This window comes from Protopterus annectens, chromosome 2.part1 (assembly GCF_019279795.1).
Source record: "Protopterus annectens isolate FY-2018-M chromosome 2.part1, PAN1.0, whole genome shotgun sequence".
NCBI classification, from domain to species: Eukaryota; Metazoa; Chordata; order Ceratodontiformes; family Protopteridae; genus Protopterus; species Protopterus annectens.
In genome coordinates, this window is record NC_056729.1 from 1,720,553,566 (window position 1) to 1,720,579,643 (window position 26,078).

The window sequence follows — 26,078 nt, forward strand, 5'->3', positions numbered from 1 at the left end:
AAAGGAAGGGAGCAGGGCTGGTCAGGGACATAGTTGGAGTTGAGGAAGGGAGTTTCCTATGAAAAGACCTCGACTCTCTCGGGAAACCAGGGTCTTGGATTTCTGAAATCGAGGGATGGGTCGAAAAAGGAGTCTGCAAAGTAGGATATGGCGCATCCACAGATCCTAAATGGGATTCAGATGGCAGAACTCCCATCAAGATCTGTACCCCGAGGAACTTCCACACCATCCTGTCCATATCAGTCTCAGCAAGACTAGGAGGTGGATGCCTGGGTTTAGTTGGCATGTGAAAGACTTACTGGAAGGGCTGGTGAGACTGGCTCCTTATAATAGAATCTGAGGGTTTCGGGTTCAAAGAAGTTGTCCCTGGAGTAGGAGAACCGGAAACTAGGATTGGTTCCTGATCCAAGGCCCTAGGATCCGAGATAGCCTTTGATCCACTTGGAGATGAAGTAGTAGTATCCAAAGAAGGAGTTTTGGCACTAGGATCCACAGCCGAAGGATCTGAAGATTCTTTAGGATCCAACGCTTTTCTAGTCTCATTCAGATCTAGGCCAGTCAAATCCAAGGGCATGGATCTTTGTTGACTTGGCTCTGAAGAGTCCCTTGAAGAGGAAGAAAGGGATCTTTTTCAGCCGGCATGCTTTGAGAGGGTTTGAGCCCCTGAGGCAGAAGATAGAGGTAAAAGGCCTTTCAAAATCAATTTGTTTCGGTGGTTGTCCAAGGCCTGAAGGTTAAAGGGTGCACACACCGGATGGTGTTTAAATGCCCTGGTCCAAAGCAATACACATTCTTGTGGGCATGTGAATTTGGGATCTTATTCCCATAAGAAGTGCATAGGTTGGAACCCATAGGTTTATCAGCCATCGCTACAAACTAACAGAAGAAACACCACAAGACATACAACAAACTCTAGAGAGTAACTCTAATATACTAGATGGATTTTTTTTTTTTTTTAAACAGTAAAAGTGCCAACTGCACAAAAAAACAGAAGAGAACTCAAGGTCCTCAATGCCTCTCGAGATGTATAGGAAGGTGAGGAAAAATAGAAACAACTAAATACGATATAAATATAAAACTAAATATTTAAGCAGAAATTCTTTGAGAGTTCTTGAGGACTTCGCAAACTATTAGCAATCCTGAGACTGGAACCACGTCTGTGTGCAAAGCACAGCAAACGAGATCTGAGGAGTTTGTGAAGGTGTGATGCATTATGGGAAGAGGAAGGAACTTGATACTCTGAGCCTAGGTTCATAGGTTCATACTAGGCTATCTGCCCTAGGGCATTTAAAAGCCTAGCCAGAGTGTGTGTGGCTTTCACCACCCCTTAGGATGAGAATACTATACCCATTAGTTTGCTGTGCCTCTATCCAGCAGTGATACAGAGATGATTCCCGGGGTAAACCTACGATCTCCCATCCACTCGTCAAGATTTCTCTTGAACAGAGTCAGTGAGGGGCTCTGCCTCACATGGACTGGGATTCTGTTCCATAGTGTAGGGAGTCTCTGGGTGATGAATCTGTCCCTCCAGCACGTCCTATTTATATCCGTGTTGAGGTTTAAGTCTCTTGCTCTCGTGGCTCTGGTGGATTTGTTTTTTTGCGGTGGAGCATGTCCATTAATTCCGGGTTGGACATGGCCTTGTATGTCAGGCACAGATCACCTCTGAGCAGACGGTATGCGACTGAATAGAGCTGGAGTTTCTTCAATCGGGCATCGTATGACATATGTTTGAGCCCCTTTATCCTTTTGGTGAGGAACTTTTGGGGTCTTTCCAACTGCTGCAGGTGTCGGGTAAGGTACATTCCGAATGGGGCGTTGTACTCAATCATTGGTCTGATAAGTGAAGAGTACAGGGGTACAATGACCTCTCCTGATCTGGATGTGAATCCCTTCATGATCAGGTGGGCAATGTAGAAGGTCTTCCTAACCACTTTGGCAATGTGAGTGTCAAAAGTGAGGTTGCTGTCAACTTGGGTCCCCAGGTCCCTGATAACTTCTTCCGTGTTTAATGGATTACCACCTATGTGGTAATTAGGGGTTACCTTGTTTTTCCCAAAGGGTATGACTATACATTTTTTGGCATTTAGCTTAAGGCCATGGCTCTGGCACCAGTTATCCATTTCTATGAGACCTTTCTGGAGGATGTCTGTGTCTGATGGAGTGTCAATTATGGTGCCCAGTTTGCAGTCATCTGCAAATTTTGTCAGCCACAATCCCCTATGTTTGCCTGCACTTCAGAAAAATAAATGCCGAACAAGAGGGGCCCAGGACTGAGCCCTGTGGGACACCGCCGTGACCGGCTTAGAGTCTGACATGGCACCAGCAACTCTAACCCTGTGTGTTCTGTCCTTGAGCCAGTTTGCAACCCATCTTGTGACATATGGGTTTACATCTAAGCTGGTGAGCTTTTCTATGATGCCCGAGTGGGGTATTGTGTCAACGCTTTGCTAGGTCAAGGTAGGCTGTGTGAACTGCCTTACCCTCATCAATGGCCTTAGTGACTGTTTCGAAAGTCGACCAAGTTCAAGAGGCAGGATCTGCCCTTGACAAAGCCAAATTGGGTAGGATCCAGTGTTTGTAGGTCCCCAATGTCTTTATTTATGAGTTCCATTATGATCCTCTCCATAGCTTTGCAGACAAGGCTCGTCAAGCTTATGGGGCGGTAATTTCCAGGGTCCGTAGAAGCACCGCCTTTGTGGAGTGGGACCACAGTTGCCGTACGCCATTCTTTGGGTACGTATCCTGTAGTAAGGCTAAGATTAAACAGCAGCCTTATGTGTGGGTTTAGTTCCTCATTGAGTTCGTGTAGCACACAGCCGGGGATACCGTCCGGTCCCATTGATGCTGTGTTTTTGCTTTAGAGAGAGCAGCTCTCACCTGGGCATCTGAGATGTTTGGGAGGCTAGACTCTGGTGGGATAGATATTTCTCCTTTTGGGGGGGAGGGAGGGGAGAAATTTGCACTGAACCTGTCTGCCAGTATGTTGGCAATGTCTGTGGGTTCAGTGATTTTTTTATCATTTTGGACTAATTCTGAGTATATCTGGGAGTTTCCACCCAGGTTTCTAACATAGCTAAAGAAGGCTTTATGATTGTCTTTTGTGTCATTAGCGATTTTTCTCTCAAAGTTGGCCTTGGATGATTTTATGAGTGATCGTAGTTTTTTGCTAGTATTGATCAGAGATGCCTTCCCATTTAGGGATTTTGCTCTGTCATGTAGTAGCTTTCTCCTCTTGTTGTAGAGTTTGTTTATGGCTGGAGTCCGCCAGACCGGGCGCCTGCCTTTGGTGGAAAGGGTCTTGATTTTATTAGGGATTGCTTGATCCATACATTCCTGGAGGTGCTCGTAGACGGCATTTGTAAGGGTTTCGGCAGCGTGGGTTGTGGTTTCCACTGGCTCGGGGGCCTTGAAGGATACCACTCCAGTCTTAAGAAGTGTGAAGTTTGCTTTTGAGAAGTTCTTCACTGTGGTCTTTTTTGCTGGGGGTGGGGGCGGGATGTGGATCTCCAGTGAGATTAATTTATGGTCTGATCTCACCAATGAGGGATATACTTCCGGTGTGGAGCATTTTGTCCCCATGTTTGTGATGATCAGGTCTAGTACATCTTCTCCTCTTGTGGGAATGGTGACTAGTTGTTCCATAGCATTTGAGTTTATGAACTCAAGGAACCTTTGGGCTAGGGTGTTGGGGCTTGAGTAATGTTCCCAGTCTATGTTTGGGTAGTTGAAGTCACCCAATATGATGGTGTTTGGAGAGACATTCATACTCTCCAGTGTCTTCAGGAAGGCTGTGTGGGTTTCCTGAGTTTGAGAAGGTGGTCTGTAGCATGTTACAAACTGTAGGGCAGTTTTACCTATGGTTAATTGCACCTGGATGGTCTCCGATGCTTCGTGCGTTGCCACTAACCTGGAGGTGTGGGTATCCTTTATGAATATGGATACTCCCCCTCCTTTTGTGGTTCGGGCCGGAACGCATGATATGAGGTATAACCTGATAGTGCTGGGGTGCTCTCAGGAGCCTTGAACCAGGTTTCAGTCACAGCACAGACATCGATGTTCTCCATACTGAGGAGGGCTTCGAGGGCGTGCATCTTGAGGTTTAGACTTCTGGCATTGAGCAGTATTACCCTTAGTTTTTCTCCATTTTTGTTTTCTAGGGCGGTAGGTTTATCATTTGAGCCTTGCCTAAAAAAGGCACTATGGGGGTGGCAAGAGCCTTTGCCAATATCCGGAAGCCCAGGGGTGACAGGTGCAAGCCGTCCCTTGGAAGCAGCATGGCTTGTCAAGCATGTCATCCCAGGCAGACAGACATTGGATCCCCTTAGAATGACACCAGTAATTAAGCCAATTATTAAAGCTGATCATTTTGTCTCTGTATTGTGGCATCATTCTTGGTGACGGTAGGATACTGCTCAGGGTCAGGGTCATACCGGCCTGGGCTACATAATCTGAGAGCTCCTCTATGTCTCTTTTCATGTAGTCCAGGGAGGTACGTCTCAGGTCGTTCACACCAGCATGGACAATGACTGAGTCATACTTGTACTTGCTGTGGAGTGACCTGAGTGCTTGTGTTATGTGGCGGATTCTAGCGCCCGACAGGCAGCTTACTGTGATCTTTTCCTTGTTCAGTTTGGTGAGTGGGACGTCAGTGTGTCTGACTATGGAGTCACCTATAACAAGTGTGTCTGGCATTGTGTTTGGCCTTAAGGGCTGTGACTGTTTAGCACACTGACTGAGAAGTATGTGTTGCATGTCTTATGTCTTGAGGTGGCAGTTGTTTGGGTGTCTGCTTTGGAGGCCTCTGTAGTTTTGGTAGATTTTTGATCAGTGCCTCCGAATATGTCTTTGTGTGTTTATCTGTTTGCTTTGCAGTTGTGATAGTTCTATGTGAAACTGGGTTTGTGGTGTGCATGGTTTCCTTCTCCTCCTGTCTGGTCTTGCCAGTCCTGAGTTGAGAGAGCTCAGCCTCCAGTTTGGCTATATAGTTGCATCTCTCACATGTATTTGTGTTTTGTGGGAGAAGGAGTGGGTTGTCTGTGTACATGAGTCAATTGTAACATTGCCTCAAGATGCCCAGATTCACCAGCTGAACAGGAGAGGACGCTAGCAACTGACCCTTCGACATGCTAGAAAAAGTGAAAAAGTTTGCTGTGTAACTGAGTCAGAAGGGACCTATAGGGAAATGGGTACTCAAGGGGATTCTAGGCTAATGTAGTACTTTGTTTAGTATACAAGTACTTTACCTATATAAAAATGCTTTAGGAGCAAGTGCTGAGCTTTTGAGATAGAGAATAGACTGTTTAGATTGCAAGTACAGAAGTTCTAAGGGAAAAATTGAAGAGCAGACTTTACGGAGCCAGAAATAGTTTAACCGGCGCTGCCTGATGGTGCTCTATGGGCAACTCCGCTAAAGGGGGCTTTATAGCAGGGGGTTGAAAAGAGCTAGGAATTGACCCAAAATGGCCAATAGACTACAAGTTTCTGGCTGGAACCACTGCTCTAGGGACAAATAGGCTGCTCAGTGCTCCCCACTCCCACTGGTGAACAAAGAAGTTTCCCTTTATCCAAATAAGGATATGGAATAGCACAGGAACCAAGCCAAAGCCCAGAGATCAGCAAACTCTGAAGACTGGACTATTCTAGTTCAGTAAGGCGGGAAAACACGATTTTTTTTTTTTTGAAGAAAACAGAGGAAAAACAGACAGTAAATGCTATAAATGCTTTTAAACGGCTAGCGCACTTGAGTGTGTTAGCCTACAGGTAAAATTAAGCAACAAATAACTTTTTTTAAAAGTGCAAAACAGTTAATCAACACAAAAACAGTTTAAATAGAATGCAGAGCTGTATAAACAGGCAAAAATGCAGTCGCTAAGCAGTAAATAATCAAAAAGCCAGAAAAAAATACTTAAATCAGGAAAAAGTCACTCTTTTGCTCTCTGCTGCTTGGAACAAGGTATGGAACAAGCGGTTGAGTCGGATTTGACATCAGATTTGAGACCCATCAAGTGAGGAAAATTGAAAAGGACAACATCAGATAAACTGATACTGCTAAGCACATCCTCGTTGAAGGTACTCACCTCTTGTCAGTGGAATTTATAAGGTCAGAAACTTGTTGAAGATACTTTTTGGCATAAACCACCACAGGTTCAGAGTCATTCAGATTGATAGGAGAAAAAACGTACAAGAGCAAAGGCATCCAATCAACAACTGGTACCAACACCTAGAGACAAAGAAAAATAAATGAATGTCACATTACAAAACTAACCTGGGACTATAAAAATGTTATAAAGCAAAGAAAAAAAAAAAAAGTTTGCCAGACATCTCATTACATGAAGACAAATTTGACACAGCTGTCTTACTTATAAGGAGTTACACAAGGCTGAAATGCTATGAGAAATGGAAGGGAAGGGATGGGAAGGGATGGGAAGTTGTGGCTTTTGTCATTTCTTTGCGGAGTATGTTTCACTTTTTTTCCAAGAGTTATCAGTAATAAAACAAGCATTCATGGGCTCCAAACTGCATGACTGTTCTGCTTTAGACAGTCTTGTACCTGGAAAGGGCCCAACTATATTGCTACAAGAAATAGATTACATACACAATGAATACACCAACCATCAGTCTCCCATAAGGCTGGTAGGTGTTTTAACATTTACTCAGGTGCTGACTGTACTGACTTCCTCCCCAACGCGGTCACATTCCCTTAACTCTAAACAGAGATTCATCTTTCCACCCCATTACTGCTCTAAACCCACTATAACACATTATTATAGACCCAGTTTCATCTTACTGGTCTTTATTACCATTCCTGACATAGCTACCACCACCCACATCTCCCAACTTTAACTTTATTATCCCTTTGCTATTCCACTTATGTTGAGGTTTGGCGTAATGGTTAAGGTGCTTACTTCACAGACACACTGTAAAGGGTTTGGGTCTATATCACGCTATCAAAGACGCTGTTATTCGAATGCGCAATAGTCGAACCTAAAACAACGAAAACACAACCACAAATGGCCACGTCCGTGAATTTGCAAGGCTGTAAACCAACGCAACACACTTCCCAATCCTAATCAAGTAAAGGGCTCCACCCCCCCCCCCACACACTCCCCAACTAAATATACCAGCTCCTAGATCGCTCAACGTTGGGGAACAGGGCAAACCGTGACAACGGCCAACTGAATTTTTTCCCTAGGAAAAAATTTGCTTACTTGGCCATTCGCGGTTATGTGTTTTCGATGTTTACAGTTCAACTATTACAGGTTCAAAGAACAGTGTCTTCGAATGCGTAATAGAGAACAGAGGGTTTAATTCTCAACTTTGAGGAGGAACTGGCTAGGCTTAAAATGGCCTTTAATTGTAGCTAGCCCAGTACTCGCCTTAGAACCTATGAACATACATCTACTTTGTTAAACCTTATGTACATATAGTGCCAGATTTTCTATGCTTTTACGGACAAAAACCACTGCTATTTGTATATTGCACATAATTCTGTTACACTGTGATGCAACCTGGGCTGAGCCTGCAATTGGGTCATTGTTTGACCAGTGTTCTATTCTGGTAAACAAACCAATTATTCTTTTGGGGGTATGAATGTAAAGGGGAGGGAGACAGCAGCCTGCTGCTTCTTTCTCGATGAAATCAAAAAAGCTTCACCTAGATAAACTAAATATTTTTCACTTAGCCAATAATTGGAATGGGGTGTACAATTCTGCTGTAGTTAAGGATAAAGGTTTGAAAATTAGAAGTTATGCACTCACCATATTGTAGGCATCTCTGTTGTCCATTGTCATTCTTAAACAAATAGGGTTTGGATCCGATCCTTGGATCTAACTAGGATGCATGCTCTAGACTTTGGATCCAACTCTTGAGCTCCACCCTCTACCCACAATGCCCTTGTGCATCCTTAGTACCTCAGATTGAGTTTGTTTTCATCAAGTCCCTATAACTAGACAGAGAAGGTTTAGCTTAGAGAACAGAGCTTAAACCCTGAACTATAAATTCCAAAAAAAAAAATCCAACAGGTTCCTCCAAAAAATGTAAGGATGGGGGATGGATGGGAGGGAAGTTGAGGAAGAATGAAAATGGACAACATAGACGCCTAGTTATGGTGAGTACATAACTTTTAAATCTGATGTTGTCCTTTTCATTCTTCCTTAACAAATGGGACAGAGTCCCCAGCTACGCTGATTTTTGGGTGACCCTCATGGAAGGATATTCCGGAGTACCACTTAGCCAAAGTCAGCTCTACTTCTGGATACAAGCTGCAATTTGTAATGAGTAACAAAGGCATGTGCATTGTACAATGTGACCACTGCACAATCATAATCAATAGATGTTCTTGACCAAAAGGCAGAAGTAGCCATGGCTCTAGTTAAGTGGCCTTTAGGTGATTTAGGTGGGGAAATGCCTTGTTGAGACTAGATTCAAGAAATTCAAATCAGTGATCCATTTAGCTAGACCAACTTTAGAAGATGGATAACCCAGTTTTTTTGTGAAAAGGAAACAAATAGCTGATCTGACTTTCTAATTTGCTTTGTCCTGTATAGATAAAAACACAACTGTCTGTACACATCTACGAGTACAGCAGGTATTCTCCTTTATTTGCAAAATCTGGAAAGAAAACTGGTAAATGAATGAATTGGTTAATGTTTGATTTAGAAGCTACTTTTGGTTATTAAAAAAAGAAGGGTTTGTTTACAAAGTAACCCTATCTTTATGGAAAATAATGCAGGGAGTCTTGATGAGAGAGCCAGGAATTCAGAAATCCTTCTTGCCAAAGTAATAGCTATTAAGACGGTTATCCATGAAAGAAATTTTAGGTCATTTTTTGCAGAAGGTTCAAAGTGTTTTTGAGGTATGCCTTGTAGCGTGAAATTCACATCCCAGGGAGGTAAAGGATCCTTTACTGGTGGTCTAAGTAGCAAAATGCCTTTTAGAAATGCTTGACATCATTTGAAAGAAGCCAAAGAATAATTTCTGTCGCCTGCATGAAAACTGGAAATTTTATTATTTTATTTTTTTATTTTTATTTTACATTTGTTGACCGGGAAAGTCCAACTGGACACATGTCCATTTTCAGCGGAGGCCCGGGGAGAAATGGCACTGATTTCTGAACTCCTCTTTGGTAAGGTACAGCCAACAACTGGAATGTCCACAGCGGTTCTTCACTAAAAGAATACAGTCCACAAGTAAAATGTCCTATGCAGGCCACCTCAAGGCCATATCCCTGTATTCTGTCTCAGACTGTTGAGGGGAGATCTATGCCTGGCATACAGGGCATTGTCATACCCCTCTCTGATGAGCCTCCTGCATATCCACAAAACAAACAGCACCAGAATGACCTGTTCTAAAAACTTCAATCTTGGCTGTGATAGAAATAGGACCTTCTGGAGAGACAGGTGTGCATTCCAGAGACTAACTCACCTCTGGAACAGGCTCCCCATGCATGTGAAGCAGAGTTCCTCCCTAACCCAAATCAAGTACACCTTGGACAACTAGATGGGGAACAGGAACTTCATCCCTGGTTTGGCACCTGTGTCTCTAATGGACACAGGCAACCTGTAAACAGTTTATCTCCCAAGCCCCTGAGTGTAAATGGCTCACTTCCTAAGCCCCTGCTTACACTTATCAAGAGTATCGGAACATGTAAGAGACTTTGGATGCATGGCTAGGCTAAAAAACGCCCCTGGGTAATTAGCCTAGTAAACACTTATGAAACTAACTGCAGTTTAATCACAGAAAACTAACTCCTTCTTTAAAAGGCACAGTCAAACATTCAAGGACAGCCAAAATCAAGGCAGAAAAATGGTCATCATTTTAAAATGCCCAAAGGGAGAACCTTTTCCACTTACTGTTGTAAACTTTCCTGGAAGAATCATTTTGCAAGGATAATATGGTACGTACTTGTAAAGAAAGCATTACTGGAAGTACTTATAACCTTGGATCCAAGCTGGCAACTTCTCAGACAGATCCAGAACTCAAGCTCCTCCTCTTCCCATAATCCCTTGCTACCTTCTAACCCTAACATAGAGTTTGTTAAATTATCTGAAATGCAGAAAAGTACAGTTGTGTACACTTACCATAAATGTAGATGTTAGAGTGTATTCACTGTTGCAGTCATTACATTTGGGTACTCTGCTGGCAGTTTTCCATCAGTCGGCCTGATTAACAAAGTCTTGGGTCCTGTGTCGGTTGCTGTCCCTTCACCCATGACGTCAGGTGTATAAAACATGCAGCCGACGCCATTACATCAGTTTTTCTTGCCCCAGATGCCCCCCAAATGGGGAGCAAATAAAATTAAAAACAAAAAAATATACCTCCAATCCCAAAAGCAAACACACCAAAAGGGCTTTTAAGCATAGTAAAAGAAAGTAAAGTTAAAGCCAGAGAAAAATAGGGGGCAAGAGGGAGGGTAACCAGGACTGCAACAATTACACTCGAACATCAACATTTATGGTAAGTGTACACACAACTGTACTATGTTCTTCGTGTTTCACTGTTGCAGTCATTACATTTGGGTAGATTCCCAAAGCTATGGTTAGGTGGAGGGAATTATATAGCATTAGGACCAGCTATAAGGCCCTGCAGGACAGCAGTGGCAAAGCCAGCTCTGAATTTAGAGAAAAGTGGTAAATGGTAATATTTGGTGAAAGTATGAACTGAGCTCCAGGTAGCAGCTTCTAGAATGTCCCTGGTAGGAACACCTCTGAGAAAGGCTGTTGAATGATGCAGCCCTGGTGGAATGGGATCTGATCCCCTGGGGGATAGTTTTTCCATGGTGCTTATAGCAGAAACAAATACAATGGCTTATCCATTTGGAAATGGTTTGCTTTGAAATAGCCTTTCCCTCTGCCCCTGCAGAAAATGCTACCAGCAGTTCAGATTTTCTCTGAGATTTAGTTCTGTCTAATTAAAATCTACGTTGCCTGTGTACATCCAATGAATGCAGAATCCGCTCCCCCTTGTTCTGTGGATTGAGAAAGAAAGTTGGCAAAGGAATTGTCTGATTAAGAGCCACACTGGATACCACCTTAGGCATGAAGGATGGGTTGGTTCTTAGAGATACCCTGTCTGCATGAAAAATGATAAAAGGCTCCACTGCCATAAGAGCCTGTAATTCGGAAATCCTTCTTGCTAAAGTGACTGCTAAAAGGAAAGTAATTTTCCAGGAGAGAAAATTTAAGTCTGCAGTTGCAGCTGGCTTAAAAGGCGGGAGAGTGAGTTTCTCCAATACAAAATTAAGGTCCCAGGCAGAGGTTGGAGCTCTCCTGGATGGTCTTAAGTTTTTGGCCCCTCAAAGATACTGCTTTAGCAGTGGATGAGAGAAGAGGGGGGTTCTGTGTTGTAATAAGCTGAAATGGCTGAGGCATGGATTTTTATGGAAGAAAAGGACAGGCCCTTGGGAAGCATCTCAATTAAGTATTGTAAAATCTGAGAAATGTTGGGCACTGCTGTGATTATCCCCTTGAGATGGATTCCAGGCACAGAATCTTTTCCAATTGTCAGCATAAGATTTTCTAGTACTAGGTCTTCTTGCCTCCAAAATGACATCCATCACAGGTTTGCTGAGGGATGCTAAGGGTGAATTTAGGTAATTAGCCATGCTGCAAGATTCAAAGTTTGGAGCTGTGTGTGCAGAGTTTAGTTGTTCTGCTGAAACAGTAAGTAAGGTGTCTGAGGCAGGTGCCACAGTGGAAGGTGTGACACACTGCGCAGGAGTGGGTATCAGTGTTAGCGAGGCCAGTTTGGAGCAATCAAAATCATTCTTGGTTTGCCCTGTTTGGCTTTTAGCAGAACTTTGGAGAGCTGACGCAGAAGGGGAAAGGCATAGACCGATAGATTTTTCCAGTGGAAGGACAGAGCATCCACTTTCCAGGCTTTTTTGTGATGAGTTCTTGTGCAGAATTTGTCCGGCTGATAGTTCTGGGGTGAGGCAAAAAGATCTATGTCTGGGGCTCCCCCATTTACATGTTGAAAATCCGTGGTTCCAGTTTCCATTCGTGTGGGTCCATGAGATTTCTGTTTAGATTGTCTGCCAGAGTGTTTAGCTTTCCTGGCAGGAAATGAGCTTGTAGTTGCACTTGATAGGTCAAGGCAGTGTTCCACAATGCCATGGCTAGTCTGCAGGGGGGTAGGAGTGCGTACCCCCTGCTTGTTTATGTACCACATAACTGTGGTGTTGTCCATCTTTATCAGTAATTGTCCTGGATGAAGGTAGTCCTTGAAGGCTGTCAGTGCATTCTGTACAGCTAGCATTTCTTTTTGATTTATGTGAAGGTGCATTTGATTTGGGCTCCATTTTCCCTGAATGCACTTCCCTGCCAGATGAGCACCCCATGCATAGTCTGATGAGTCTGTAGAAAGGGTTTGGGCAGCAGGGAGTGGTGTGAATGGCAGTCCCTTGTTCTGGTGGCAGGCCTCTGCCCACCATAGGAACTCTAGGCGCAGGCAAGTTATGATAGGAATCATTGTTTCCAGGCTATGACAATGCTGAATCCATAGACTTAAGTACCACTGAAGTTTCCTCAGATGCAGCCTTGCATATGGAATTAGAAGAATGCAGGAGGCCATGAACCCCAAGGCTTGCAGTATTCGCCTTGCAGAAAGCAGGGTTTTTGTGGCCACCTGTTTGAAGTAAGTCACCAAATGAATTGGCTTCTCTGGTGTAAGGAAAGACATCTGGGCAGTTGTATTCAAGCTTGCACCCAGGAATGTAATTTTTTGAGAGGGTACCAGTTATGATTTATTTTCGTTTTTAGTGTACCCTAGACAAGTTAGAACACTTTTTACAAACGCCAGATGTTTTAGAAGAATGTCCTTGTTTTCTGCCTGAATTAGACAATTGTCCAGGTATGGATATATCTGAATATTTCTTTGCCTGCAAAATGCAATTACTGGAGCCAAGCACTTTGTAAAGACCCTGGCCGCAGTAGATAAGCCAAAGGGCAGTGCAGCGAACTGGTAATGCAAGAAGCCTGCTTTGAAGCGGAGGTATCTTCTGCAAGATTCCCTGATTGGGATATGCATCTAAGCCTCTTTTAAATCTAGAGTTGCCTAGCATAGGAAGTAACTGGTGAAGAGTCAGCATCTTGAATTTTGGAATGTCCAGAAAGGTGTTTACAGTAGAGAAGTCCAGAATTGGACGCCAAGATTTGTCTTTTCTGGGTACAAGGAAAAGTCTTGAATAGAAACATTGTCCCTTTTCCTCTTCTGGTACTAGCTGAATAGCCCCATGCTCATGGGGGAAAGTACTTGTTTCTGGGCTTCTGCCCACTGATTTGGGGGCAGGTCTGGCCATCCATTTGGAATTGGCAACGTGTGGAAATGAAATCTGTATCCCTGGGATACTATATTTAAAACCTATTTGTCCTGGGCTATAAGTTGCCAGTTTTTTGCATGAAGAGCCAGTTTTCCCCCCAAAGGGGCAGCTAAAGGGTAAGTGCTTGCTAAGTGTAAAGGGAAGTCATTGAGACTGCTTACCATAGGGAGGTGTCTTGTTTCCATATCTGGAAGAGGAGGCACCCCATTGTTTTGTTCAGAACATCCCTTGGGACTGAAACCTGGTGCCTTTGGAATGTCTGGGTTTGACTTGAGTGGCTCTAAGGAACTGGAAAGGACCAGTTCTTAGTAGGCCAGTGTCTACTAAATCTTGGAGGTTGTACTTGTAAGAAATCTTTCACAGTTTGCATAGATTTAGCTTTATCTTCCATCTTTATTAGAACTTCTTCAGCCTTATTACCAAAGAGACAGTCCTGTTATAAAGAAGCATGTAACAATTTTACTTTAACATGATCAGGCAGATTTTGCTCTTTGAGCCAAGCATGCCTTCTTAGCACAGACCCAGTTACAGCAGCCCTACAAGAGGCCTCCAAAGAATCAAAACCACATTGCAAAGTATGTTTTCCAACTTGTTCAGCTGAATGCAATAAATTCTGTAAATCTTTATTTTCCACACAGTCAGAAATCAACATCATTTTCTGTTTAAGCAGTCCCATGATATGCTGCTGATATTTTAGCATATGAAATTGACAGTTTAAAGCCCTGATTGCCAGGGTTGCAGAAGTGTAAACCTTCTTACCCCATCTATCCAGCTCCTTGGAATCTCTATCAGAAAGGGTAGGAATTTTAGCAGTAGAAGCCTTAATGCCCTTGGGACCCTGAGAAATGGTTTCAGGATCTGCAACAGGATCTTTGAAAAGGAATTTGTGGGAGTCAGGAACCCTGTAGTATCTGACTTACAAGGAGCTGGAGACATAGAATCAGGAGCCATACTAGATTCTGAAAAAACATCAACAATGTCTAGAAAAGGAGGTATAGCCAAAGGCCTATGCTGAGGAAGAAGAAGAACATCCCTAAGTCTCTTTTTAGATTCAGAAAAATCCTGACTTTTCCAGTGGAAATGTTCCCTTAAGGTATCTAAAGTTTCTCCAAAAGAAAAATCCTCGGGGAGAAGCAGAAGGAATGGAATCTTCTGCATCAGAGTCCTCGTAAGTAGGTACAGACAATTCCTGTTTATTAGAAGAGTCAGAAGAAATAGAATCCTGTTCAGAAGATTCATAATCAATACCTTGCCTAGGCCTCTTAGAAGGGGGGGGGGGGGCTATCCCTGATCAGAGTAATTAAATCTTCAGCCATTTTGATCATTTGTTTTTTAGGCATAGGGGCCTGCACATGTGACCCAGCATCGGTTTTTTAGGCATAGGTCGAGATTTTGGCCTTAGTTTTGAAGATGGCGTTGGTCTAATATACAAATCTGTAGGCCTGAAAACACCCTCAGAAGCCAGTGCCTGCACAGCGGTTCCAGACCCATCCAAAGTAAAGACATCCACGGGTTCCATAACTGAAGCATCTCGCGGCATACCGGACTCCGAATGAGTATCAGGAGCTGCGAAAGCCCCTGAGTACCGGCGACTGGCTTAGAAGCGTTGTCGGCAGTTTTGGACCTCAATGGGCTGTCTCTGTCTTTTTCTTTGCAATTTTTAGGTATTCCGTTAGTCGGATTGCTAACTGAAGACATTTCTGGATAATTAAAGTGTGAGCCAAAATATTTAGAAGCATAAATGTACCGACGTTTGATAGTGCGATGATTAAATAAAGCACATTACCGACAGCAAGGTACGTTGTGGTCAGGGCCTAGGCAAGGAATACAGTACAAATGAAAACCCTTATGAGGTATTTGCTTCCCACAAGTAATGCAATTATTAACTTTTACTGACATCGGTAAGGAGCAAGAAAAAGTTTCCCCAACGGGGTGCTTAGCTTTTTAATTGAAGACTTCAGATCTGAAACTCGAAACGAAAATTTCGGGAGTCGGCTGATCGGCACTTGCGAACTGCTTCTGCTTCGGGCACCGTGCGGCAAGAAAGACTGATGTAATGGCGTCAGCTGCATGTTTTATACCCCTGACAAACTGACGTCATGGAAGAAGGGACAACCACCAACACAGGACCCAAGACTTTGTTAATCAGGCAGACTGAGGGCAACCTGCCAGCAGATTACCCAAATGTAATAACTGCAACAGTGAAACACTAAGAACATCAAACATCTGCAACAGAAGTCAAAAATGTCCCACCATATGCAAGCCACTGCAACCTCAAAAGACCCCCCAGAAGGAAGGGGAAGAGGGGTAGGAATGTGATGAATAATGACAATGGATAGCACAGATGCCAGGTTAAGTACATAACTCTGATGGTGTGTCATTATTCCTCACAGATGGGTCAGAGTCTCCAGCTACTATGAACCCTGGGAAGGCCACAAGAAAGGAGGAACCAAAGGAAGTCCTGTTCCTAGATACCAAGTCCAATTTGTAGTGCGGAATGAAAGTATGTGGATTAGACCAAGTCACACCAGCACAGATCTCATTAAGGGAAAGTCTAGCCAAAAAGGCTAATGACATAGCCACAGACCTACTGGAGTGGGCCTTTACTGGTCTGGATAATTCTAAATGACGAGTAGCATAATGAAGGCAATACAACCAGCAATCCACCTGGAGAAAGTCACTTTGGAAATTGCCTGGCCCTTTCTGTTCCGGGAGAAAGCCACAAAGAGTTGGTCCCACTTTGTAAACTCCTGATGTCCTTTTTAAATAAAAACGCAATTGTCTGTGGACATCTAAACAATGCAATATATATTCTCCTTTATTAGAGTGATTAGAGAAGACAGGTAGTTGAATCAACTGATCGAGTTTTGCTGCAGAGGCCACTTTAGGGAGAAAGGAAGGATTTGCTCAGAGACCTTGTCCTTATGAAAGATCATGAATAGGGGGCTTAATGCACATATTCTGAAGTTCCGAGACCCTCTTGGCAGAAGTAATGGCTACTAATAAAGGCAGTCTTCCGGGATATAAATTTAATATCACATGAACTAGCTGGTTAAAATGGTTTTTGCAACAGAGACTGCAGCACCAAAGTCAACTCCCATGGAGATGGCAGATTCTTAATAGGAGGTCTAAGAAGAAAAACTCCTTTCATAAAGGCTTTGCAGAATGTGGAAGAAAAGGTATTCTCATCGTTGACAAGGAAATTAGAGATGGCAGCCTACTGGAGATTAACAGTAGAAAAATTCACCCCATCCTGAAGAACGGAAAATGACAGCAAAACATCAGGAATAGGGGCTGAAAAGGGATGTAGATTCTGTTGTCTGGCCCAAATGGAAAACCTTTTCCACTTACTGGAATAGACCTTCTTTGCAGACGGGTTTTGAGAAGCCAAAATAATGCTCCTTACCAGGGAAGGAAGCCTGGACTGTGAAACGATTACTGGAACTGGAGAAACCATATGGTTAGATGAAGGGTCTGGAAATTAGAAGTGGAAGCCCCCATGGATGGGAGATGAGATCTGGAATGGGATTTAGTATCCAAGGTGGATACTTCAGATGAGACCTTAGGAAGGAATACCACGTCTGATGAGGCCAGGAAGGGGCAATGAGGATGAGAGAGCTCTTCAGGTGACTAACTTTCTCTAGGACTTTGTGTATTAGGGGAGTAACAGGGTAAGCATACAGAAAACCTGGGGGCCAGTTGTGAATAAGAGCATCCCTGGGTGACTCCCCTGATGGGGGAATCAGGGCAAAGTAACTGTTACATTTGTGGTTGACTGGGGAAGCAAAAAGGTTGCAGTATGGTTGACCCCAAGGGTCAGAGATATGTCTTGCCACTGACTGACTCAGGGACCACTCATGAGGACTCAATACGGACCTGCTGAGTTTAACGGCCAGCAGGTTGGAACTCCTGGGTATATGAGTTGCAAGAATAAAGTGCCTAGAAGACATCGTCCATTTCCAAATTTTCATGGCCTCTCTGCACAGAGGATAAGACCGTGTTCTCCCTTGCTTGTTGATGTACAAGACAACTGCCATGTTATCCGTCTGAATTGCTATGGTCCCCAGAGGGAGCCATTCCTGAAAGGCTTGCAATGTTAAAAGGACTGCCCTCATCTCTAGGATGCTTATGGTGCAATTTGGTCTCTAAAGGGGATCACGTGCTCTGAACAGTCCTGCCCTGAAAATGTCATCCCAACCCCAACAGGGAGGCGTATGTGGTCACTGTGGCCTTGGCCAGGGGAAGACAAAATGGACTGCCTAGAAAAAGGTCCTGAGACTGAAGCCACCAAATAAGATGATTCCTGCATACCTGAGTCAACTTTATTGTCATAGACATGGGCTGAGACAGAATGGACCACTGGACTGCCATGGTCCACTGGAGAACTCGCATATGATACCTGGTGAGAGGCACCAGCTGAATGGCAACCACCATAGAGCTTAGCAATCAGAGAATCAATCAACAGGCAGGCATACTAGTTTCAACGAAAGAGAAACTTGATCCCGAATGAGCTGAACCCTGCGGGTAAGGCAGTGCTGCAGTCTCTGATAGTCCAGCAGGACTCTGATAAATTCCAGGTTTTGGCTCAGAACTAGATTTGACTTGGGCAGGTTCACTGTGATACCTAGATTCTGGAAAAGACTGAGGACATACCTGGTCACCAGTGTTAGTCGATGCATCATGGGAGCCGTGAGAAACCAATTGCCCACGTACAGAAAAATCTGGAAACCTTTCAGCCAGAGATGAGCTGCCACTACTGCCATGAATTTGATAAACACCTGGGGGCTGTGATGAGTCCAAAGGGCAGGTCTCTGAAGTGATAATGATTGGCCCCTAACTGAAAGCACAAGCGTCTCCTGGAGCGTCTGTCGCTCTTTATATGACGAGTACACATCCTTGAGATCCACTGAGCACATCCAATCGTCCTGGCGCAAGACAGGCAGAATGAACTGTACAGTGACCATCCAGGACTTGGACTTCTTGACAAACGTTTACCACGCTGAGTACCTGAATCGGACGCAGGTCCCTGGTCTTTTCTGGCACCAAAAAGAAGCGAGAGTAAGTTTTGGACACTCACTGTCCTGTCGGGACTTCTTGAATGGCTCTTTTTTGAAGGAGGTCTTGCACCTCGAAATAGGCCAACTCCCTTTGGTGGAGTGGTACGTCTTAGAGAAATCTCTAGGTTGGAGGGGGGCTGAGCGAAGGGAATGGAGAAACCCCCTGGAAATGACTTTTAGCACCCACTGATTGGAGGTGAGACTTGTCCAGTCTAGTGGGTGAAGGGAGAGATGACCCCCAACTGCCTCCAATGCAGGACGGCTGGGCAGTGCATCAGGAGCGCTGGAAGGGCTTCTCTGAGAAAGGTTCTCGGGAGTCCTGATATTGTGGACCCCCTCTGCCACGAGTACAGCATCTACTGTTGAATCCCCTGCCTGGGCTTGTGGAAGTGGATTTCTGGGAAGCGTCCTGAAAGGAACACTGAGTTCTCTGAACCAAAGCTTCTTACTTCCCCCTCTGGGTCTTAGTAAAGCACCCCTGGGGAATAGAAAACTTGATCCCTACCACGGAAGTCTTGCCTTCCTGCTTACTGCGGGTTAAGGTCTCCTTAACAGATGGTCCAAACAAAGTGGAACAGTCAAAGGAGCCATTAATGAAGAATGTCTTAAAGGGTTCCACACACCCAAAATGGCAAAGCCAGGTATGCTGCCTGATAGCGATACTGGTGTCTGGTGGTCAAGAGGTGGCCTCAGCAGTACTGGAGATCAGCCTCATGGAGGCATTGGCTAAGGAAGTGAGAGTGGACAGCCTCGGAGAGACTAGCTCGAGACACTCTGGAGGCAACAACTCTGACAGGGAAATGGTAAGCTGTGAAACCAGGTAAAGTGGGCCAAGTAATTAGTTGCTCTCAGACCAAACATTTTATTTTTTATTTATTTATCATTTGTTGACCGAGAAAGTCTGACTAGGTTCCACAGAGCCTGTTTTCAGCGGAGGCCCGGGGAGAAATACTCCAGATGCATGTCTTTGGAATGTGGGAGGAAACCGGAGTACCCGGAGGAAACCCATGTGAACACAGGGAGAACATGCAAACTCCACACAGAAGGCACCCCAGCCGAGAATCGAACCGGAGAACCTCTTGCTGTGAGGCGACAACGTTAACCGCTGCACCACTGTGCAACATAGCTGAGGCAAACACTTTCCAAAACAGTCAATCACCCCAAGACTCCTTGTTCAGGGGATAGACCCAGGAGCTCTGATCAGCTAGCTCCTTCTTGGTAGCACTAGCCACCAAGATGGCATTGACAGGGATCCATTTTCTCCAAAAAGACCTATCCTTGGGGGACTTGGGAACTTTTAGTTATGTACTTACCATAACTTTAGATGTATGGGGATCCATCTCGCCTACATTCTCTACAGATGGGTTCGGAGCCGATCCTCGGCTCCAACTCGGCACGCTATACAATAGCACAAAGTCTCTTATTGGCTGAGCTACCTCATATCTCAGGATGCACCACTACTGCTTCCCCAGATCTTGTTTGTCCGCACACATGCACACACACACACACACACACACATAGACTGTTGTTATAAGATTGGCAGGTGTTTCAAGAGAGGAATTAGCTGTATTCGGACCGTCCGGTCTCTTCTGGCCTCCAAGGCAGGGGGAAGGAGGGTGGGTTATTAGGAATGTAGGCGAGATGGATCCCATACATCTAAAGTTATGGTAAGTACATAACTAAAAGATGTAATGTGTTCCTATCTCACCTACATTCTCTACAGATGGGACACCTAATTCCTGGGTGGCTCATTGGAAAACGGTCCGGAGAACCGTGGAACCGAAGGAAGCTCGACCCCTAGATGCCACATCCAATTTGTAGTGAGTAATAAAGGTGTGTAGAGAAGACCACGTAGCAGCCGCACAAATGTCATTAATAGAGAGCTTGGAATGAAAGGCTGCCGAAGTGGCCATAGCCCTGGTAGAATGAGCTTTCACTGGAATTGTAAGCTCTTTATTTGAAATGTGATAAATATGACTGATGCAGTCTCTGATCCACTTGGCAATAGTGACCTTCGTGATTGCTTTGCCCAATTTATTGTCCGAAAAGGACACAAACAGTTGATCTGATTTTCATGCTTGGTGTGTCCTATCCAAATAGAAATGTAATTGTCTGTGCACATCTAAGCTGTGAAAGGTATACTCAGCTCTGTTTGTATACTTAGGGAAAAAAAACAGTAATTCCAGTGATTGTTGCAAACAAAAGTTAGAACAAACCTTTGGTATATAAAGGATGGGTTTGGTCTAAGAGATACTCTATCCTTGTGAAATACCAGGTATGGTGGTTTGATACACAAGGCTTGAAGTTCTGAAACCCGCCTGGCTGATGTGATAGCAACTAGAAGAGCAGTCTTCCAAGAAAGAAATTTCAAGTCACAGGTTGCTGCCGGCTCAAAGGGAGGTGCGGTTAAAGCGGCTAATAATACGTTAAGGTCCCACGGTGGTGCGGGATGAGATATAGGGGGCCGTAGAAGCCAAGCTCCTTTAATAAAGGCTTTGCACAACTTATTGCTCATTAAGGGTGGTTCTACGTTCTCGTGAAAATTGGAAATAGCTGCCAATTGAACTTTGATGGTAGAAACCGAACAACCTTGGTTGAACAGGGAAGTTAAAAACTTCAGAACCTCTGACACCGAAGCTGTCATAGGGTCTAATCCTCGGAGTTGGGCCCAAATAGCAAACCTCTTCCATTTACTGCTATATATCTTTTTTGTAGAAGTTTTGTGGGCCGAGGACAAAATATGCAAGACTTCAGGGTCGAAAGAATGGCTCCTAACTATGGTCGGAAGAGGAGTAGCCAAGCTGCTAGCTTCAATGAATGTAGGGACTGATGGAGCTGTCCTGACTGATGCGTCAGGAGGTCCGGAATTTGGTCTAGGAACCAGGGACCGTCCAATGCAACTTGCGAAGAAAAGGGAACCAAACTTGACTAGGCCAGTATGGGGCGATTAGAATCATTTTGCTTCCAAAGCGAATCGCCTTCTGAAACACCTTGGGGAGAAGGGGAACCGGTGGAAAAGCGTATAGCAGAGCTGGGGGCCAAGGTTGGACCAGAGCATCCCTGGGCATCTGCCCCGGAACTGGAATGAGAGAGAAGAACTGCTGGCATTTTGCGTTGAGGGGAGTTGCGAAAAGATTGCAATATGGAACTCCCCATCTGGTGAAAATCTGTGTTACCACTTTGTGATTCAAGGACCATTCGTGAGGGGAGAGAATAGTCCTGCTCAGTCTGTCGGCTATCACATTGGATGACCCCGGAACGTGTGTGGCCACTAGAAAGCGTTTGGTAGCAATCGCCCAATCCCATACCTTCATGGCCTCTCTGCAAAGGGGGTAAGACCTGGTCCCTCCTTGCTTGTTCAAGTACCAGACTACCGACATATTGTCGGAATGAATGACAATCGTCCCCCGGGGGAGGTGATCGTGCAATGCTTGCAACATTAAAAGCACCGCCCTCATTTCCAGGATATTGATGTGGAGAAGATTCTCGTCGGAGTGCCACGTGCCTTGGACCGACCTGTCCAGATAATGTCCCCCCCACCCTGTCTGGGAGGCGTCCATAGTCAACGTGGCTGAGGGGAATGGGGGAACGAAGGGTCGCCCCTGATCCAGGTTGGAGGAAAGAAGCCACCAACGAAGATCCTGTTTGCATGTCTCTGTGATCAATATGTGGTGACTGAGGGGGAGGTCTTGATAAGACCACTGGACTGAGAGGAGCCACTGGAGTATCCTCATATGTAACCTTGCTAAGGGGACGAGAAGAATGGTGGCTGACATGGAACCTAGAAGCTGCAGTACCATTCTCACTGGAGCGCGACGTCTGAGGAGTAACGCCGAACCTGAGACTGCAATGTTGCTATTCTTTCCGAGGAAGATAGACTCGCATCTGCCTTGAGTCTATTTCTGCACCAATAAACAGAATACGCCAGACGGCAGCAATGGATTTTGTCCAATTGAAGGTGATTCCTAAGGAGCTGCCTAGGGAGATAGTGGCTGCTAGAGTTTTTAAGAGTAGATGCCTTGAGGTGGCAGTTAGGAGCCAGTCGTCTAGGTATGGAAACACTTGGAATCCTAGACTTCTCAGGTGAGCAGTCACCACTGCCAAACATTTGGTGAACACACTGGGGGCTGTGGTGAGACCAAAGGGCAGTGCACGGAACTGGAAATGACTGTTCCCTAGGCTGAAGCGCAAGTGTCTCCTGGACGCCTGATCTATCAGGATGTGATAATAGGCGTCCTTGAGATCTATGGAGCACATCCAAACACCCTTCTCCAGAAGCGGGAGAAGGGTTTGCAAGGTGACCATCCGGAATTTGGACTTTTTGACTGATGGGTTTAGCCTGCTGAGATCCAAAATGGGCCTCAAGTCCCCGGTCTTTTTTGGTACCTAAAAGAATCTTGAGTAAGTCCCTGATCCGGCCTGATCTGCAGGGACAGGTTGGATGACTCCTTTTTGAAGCAGCTTTGAAATTTCGATGGCTGCCATATCCCGTTGACTGGGTGGCGGGTCCGGGATTCTTCGGGATGGTGAGGGGGGTTGAGAGAAGGGAATGGTGTAACCTTCGGCGATGATTTGGAGCACCCATTGGTCCTGAGTGATACTTTCCCTGGCCTTTAGGTGCCTCGAAAAACGACCCCCGACTGGCTCCGGAGCTGCACAGTCGGGCACTCCTTCAGGGATGCTGGAAGGAGGAGGAGCCACGAAAGGACTCGCGGTCTCCAGTGTTGCGGGGGCCTCCACCGCCTCTGGGACGGCATCTCCCTGAAAAATTTCCCCTTCCTCTGCCTCTAGAGGGGGAAATCGCTCTGCTGCGATGAGTAAGACTTTTGAGACTTACGGAACCACATTTTCCCTCCTCTTCGAGCCTTGGGATAAGGCCTGAAGGGAGTGAAAAACCGGGCCCCTACGGCAGTTAAAGTCTTACCCTCCTGCTCGCAGCGAGTCAACGTGTCCTTTACCTTGGGTCCAAAAAGGGAGGACCCATCGAAGGGGGCGTCGGCAAAGGAAGACTTAAAGGCCTCCGCAAAATTACACAGGCGTAGCCAGGCTCGTCTCCGTTGAGCAACACCTGTGCCCGCCGCCCTGCTTGCTCCTTCGGCTGCATATGAAATGAGCCTCATGGACGAGTTGGATAGGGAGGACAGGGTAGCCAACTGGGAGTTGGCCGTCTGGGCTAACTGCTCAGGTAAGTTACCAGAGAGGGTATCCGAAAGCTCCTTGACCAGATCCCTCTGCAGTCTCGTAAAGTGCGTCAGGTAGTTCAGAGACCTTAATGTAAAGGTTGCTGAAGCAAGGGTGCTTCCGCACGATCCATGCTCCTAGACTCCTTATTAGGAGGATGGACGGACGTTGAAGCCTCTGCCACATCTTGTTGGGTAGCAGATGCCACCACCAAGGCATCTACAGCCACACCTTTGGTAAGAAAGTCCTTATCAGGGGGTGCCGAAATGAATTTATTGGGGCGAGCTGGCACCGGTTCAACAGAGTCAGGATGTTCCCACGCCCTTCGAGAGATCAAATCCAGGAGCTCATCGAAGGGCGGAGACACCCAGGAGGCGGAGGGCTGAGCCCCGAAGGCCTTGAGGAACACCGACTCCTCAGCAGAAGGGGGTTTGGACTGCCAGTCGCCTCGTTGCTTAAGGATTTCCAAGATGTCCACAAAGGATACATCATCCGAAGACGACTTTGGGGGACCCCTCCGCATCATCGAGGTCGGTATCCGAGGTGAGAGACTCATCAGGGGAGTCAACGTGCTTCCTCTTGCACTGTCTCTTCCTCGGGGGTTCCTCCGAAGATGTTTCGGAGGGACCTCCAGGAAGAAGGGAACCCCCGATGGGGGTAACCTCAGGCCAAAGGGCTCCGCTGTCGTGAGACAGGGGGATTGCAAAGGAACCAGTCTCCGTGCCAAGGGAAGGTGGTGGTGAGATGGTAGAAGTGGCCAGAGAGGATTTGGCCAAGGCAATCCTCATGGCCTTGAAGGCGGGACCCCCAGAGTCCTGGGAAGGTTCAACCCCCAAGGCCACAACAGCAGTCGGAACTCCCGCCGCTGACGCACCGAGAGGGAGGATCGGTCCCGAAGCGTCCCCCCCCGGGGCCAACAGAGGAGGTCCGCGTACCGAACACCGACCCGAAGGGCGGGGTTGGAGTTAGGGTCGGAACCGACCAAACAACCTCCACCGGCTCCACCAACACCGACTCCAACGGCGCCGAAGCTGTTGGAGGAGGAACCAAGATGGCAGGGTGGGAAAACGGCTCTGGAGCCGACTGGGCTGGAGCCGAGACCAACTTTTGAAAGACCGGAGACGGGAAAAGCCTTTGAAGCACCCTGTCTACATCCGAATCGGACATCCTCAACGACCGAGAAGAGACCGACCGGGTCCGAGTCGACTTCTCGGAACCATTCGGAGCCGGTCCCCCAGTTTTTCGGAACCGGCAGAGAAGTATCGGCGCCGAGGGAGATTCCACCACTACTGCAATTTCCCTCGGAGCCAATGTGGACTTCGGCACCGAAGGGGAAGAGTCTGAGCGGGCAACCTTCATCGGCTCTGAAGGCAGTGGAGCCGATGGAGATGACTCGCCTCTCGACGCCCGAGCTCTTGGCTCCGAAGCCAGAGGAGTCGAGGCTGGAGACATCGAGGCAGACCGTTCCGCCCTCGGCTCCGAAGTCTGTGGAGCCGACGGAGAAGCCTGCCTGGACTTTTTTGCTGCCGGATTCGATGGGCTGGTCGGAGCCGAAGATTTTTTCTTCCTCGACGGGGAAGAAGAAGAAGATAGGGCTTCCTCAAAGGAAGGGGTAATAAGCCCTTTCAAAATCAACTTATTTTTCCTCTCTTGGAGCACGCGAGAGGAAAAAGCGTGGCAAACGCTACAGGATTCCTGTAGGTGCTTCGGCCCCAAACAGTATACACATAACAAATGGTCGTCCGTAATGGACATTTTGTAAGAGCATTTTGAACATTTTTTAGGTTCATAGGTTCATAGGTTCATACTAGGCTATCTGCCCAAGGGCATTTATAAGCCTAGCCCATAGTTATGTGGCTTTCGCCACCCCTTTAGTTTGAATAAAAACTATGCCTATCATTTTTCTGTGCCTCTGTCAAGCAGTGACACTGAAGTAATCCCTGGGGTATATCTGCGATCTCCCATCCATTGGTCAAGATTCCTCTTGAACAAGGCCAGCGAGGTGCTCTGCCTCACATGTACCGGGATTTTGTTCCACAGCATAGGGAGTCTCTGGGTGATGAATCTGTCCCTCCAGCACGTTCTATTTATAACCGTGTCAAGGTTTAAGTCTCCGCCCTTGTGGTTCTGAGGGATCTAGATTTTTGAGGTGAAGCATATTCATCAAATCTGGGTTTGACATGGCCTTATATGTCAGGCACAGGTCACCTCTGAGCAAGCGGTATGAGACTGAATAAAGCTGGAGTTCTTTCAGTCGGGCAGCATAAGACATATTTTTGAGACCCTTTATCCTTTTGGTGTGGAACTTTTGGGGCCTTTCAAGCTGCATCAGGTGTCTGGTCAGATACATTCCGAACGGGCATTGTACTCAATCATAGGTCTAATGAGTGATGAGTACAGGGGACGATGACCTCCCTTGATCTAGATGTGAATCCCTTCATGATCAGGTGGGCGATATAGAAGGTTTTCCTAACTACTTTAGCAACATGAGTGTCAAACGAAAGACTACTGTCAACTTG

General features: G+C 45.9%; 1 protein-coding gene across 5 annotated transcripts in view; it reads right to left on the reverse strand.

Annotated features, from left to right (window-relative positions):
- Window positions 1–26,078, reverse strand: part of ECE1 (endothelin converting enzyme 1) — a 4,237,764-nt gene that overhangs the window by 1,565,406 nt on the left and 2,646,280 nt on the right. For all 5 annotated transcript variants that reach the window (XM_044063171.1, XM_044063172.1, XM_044063170.1 and 2 more), the window contains one exon: window positions 6,081–6,223. In XM_044063171.1, coding sequence (XP_043919106.1) covers window positions 6,081–6,223 — 143 coding nt within the window. The remainder of the gene's footprint in view (window positions 1–6,080; window positions 6,224–26,078) is intronic.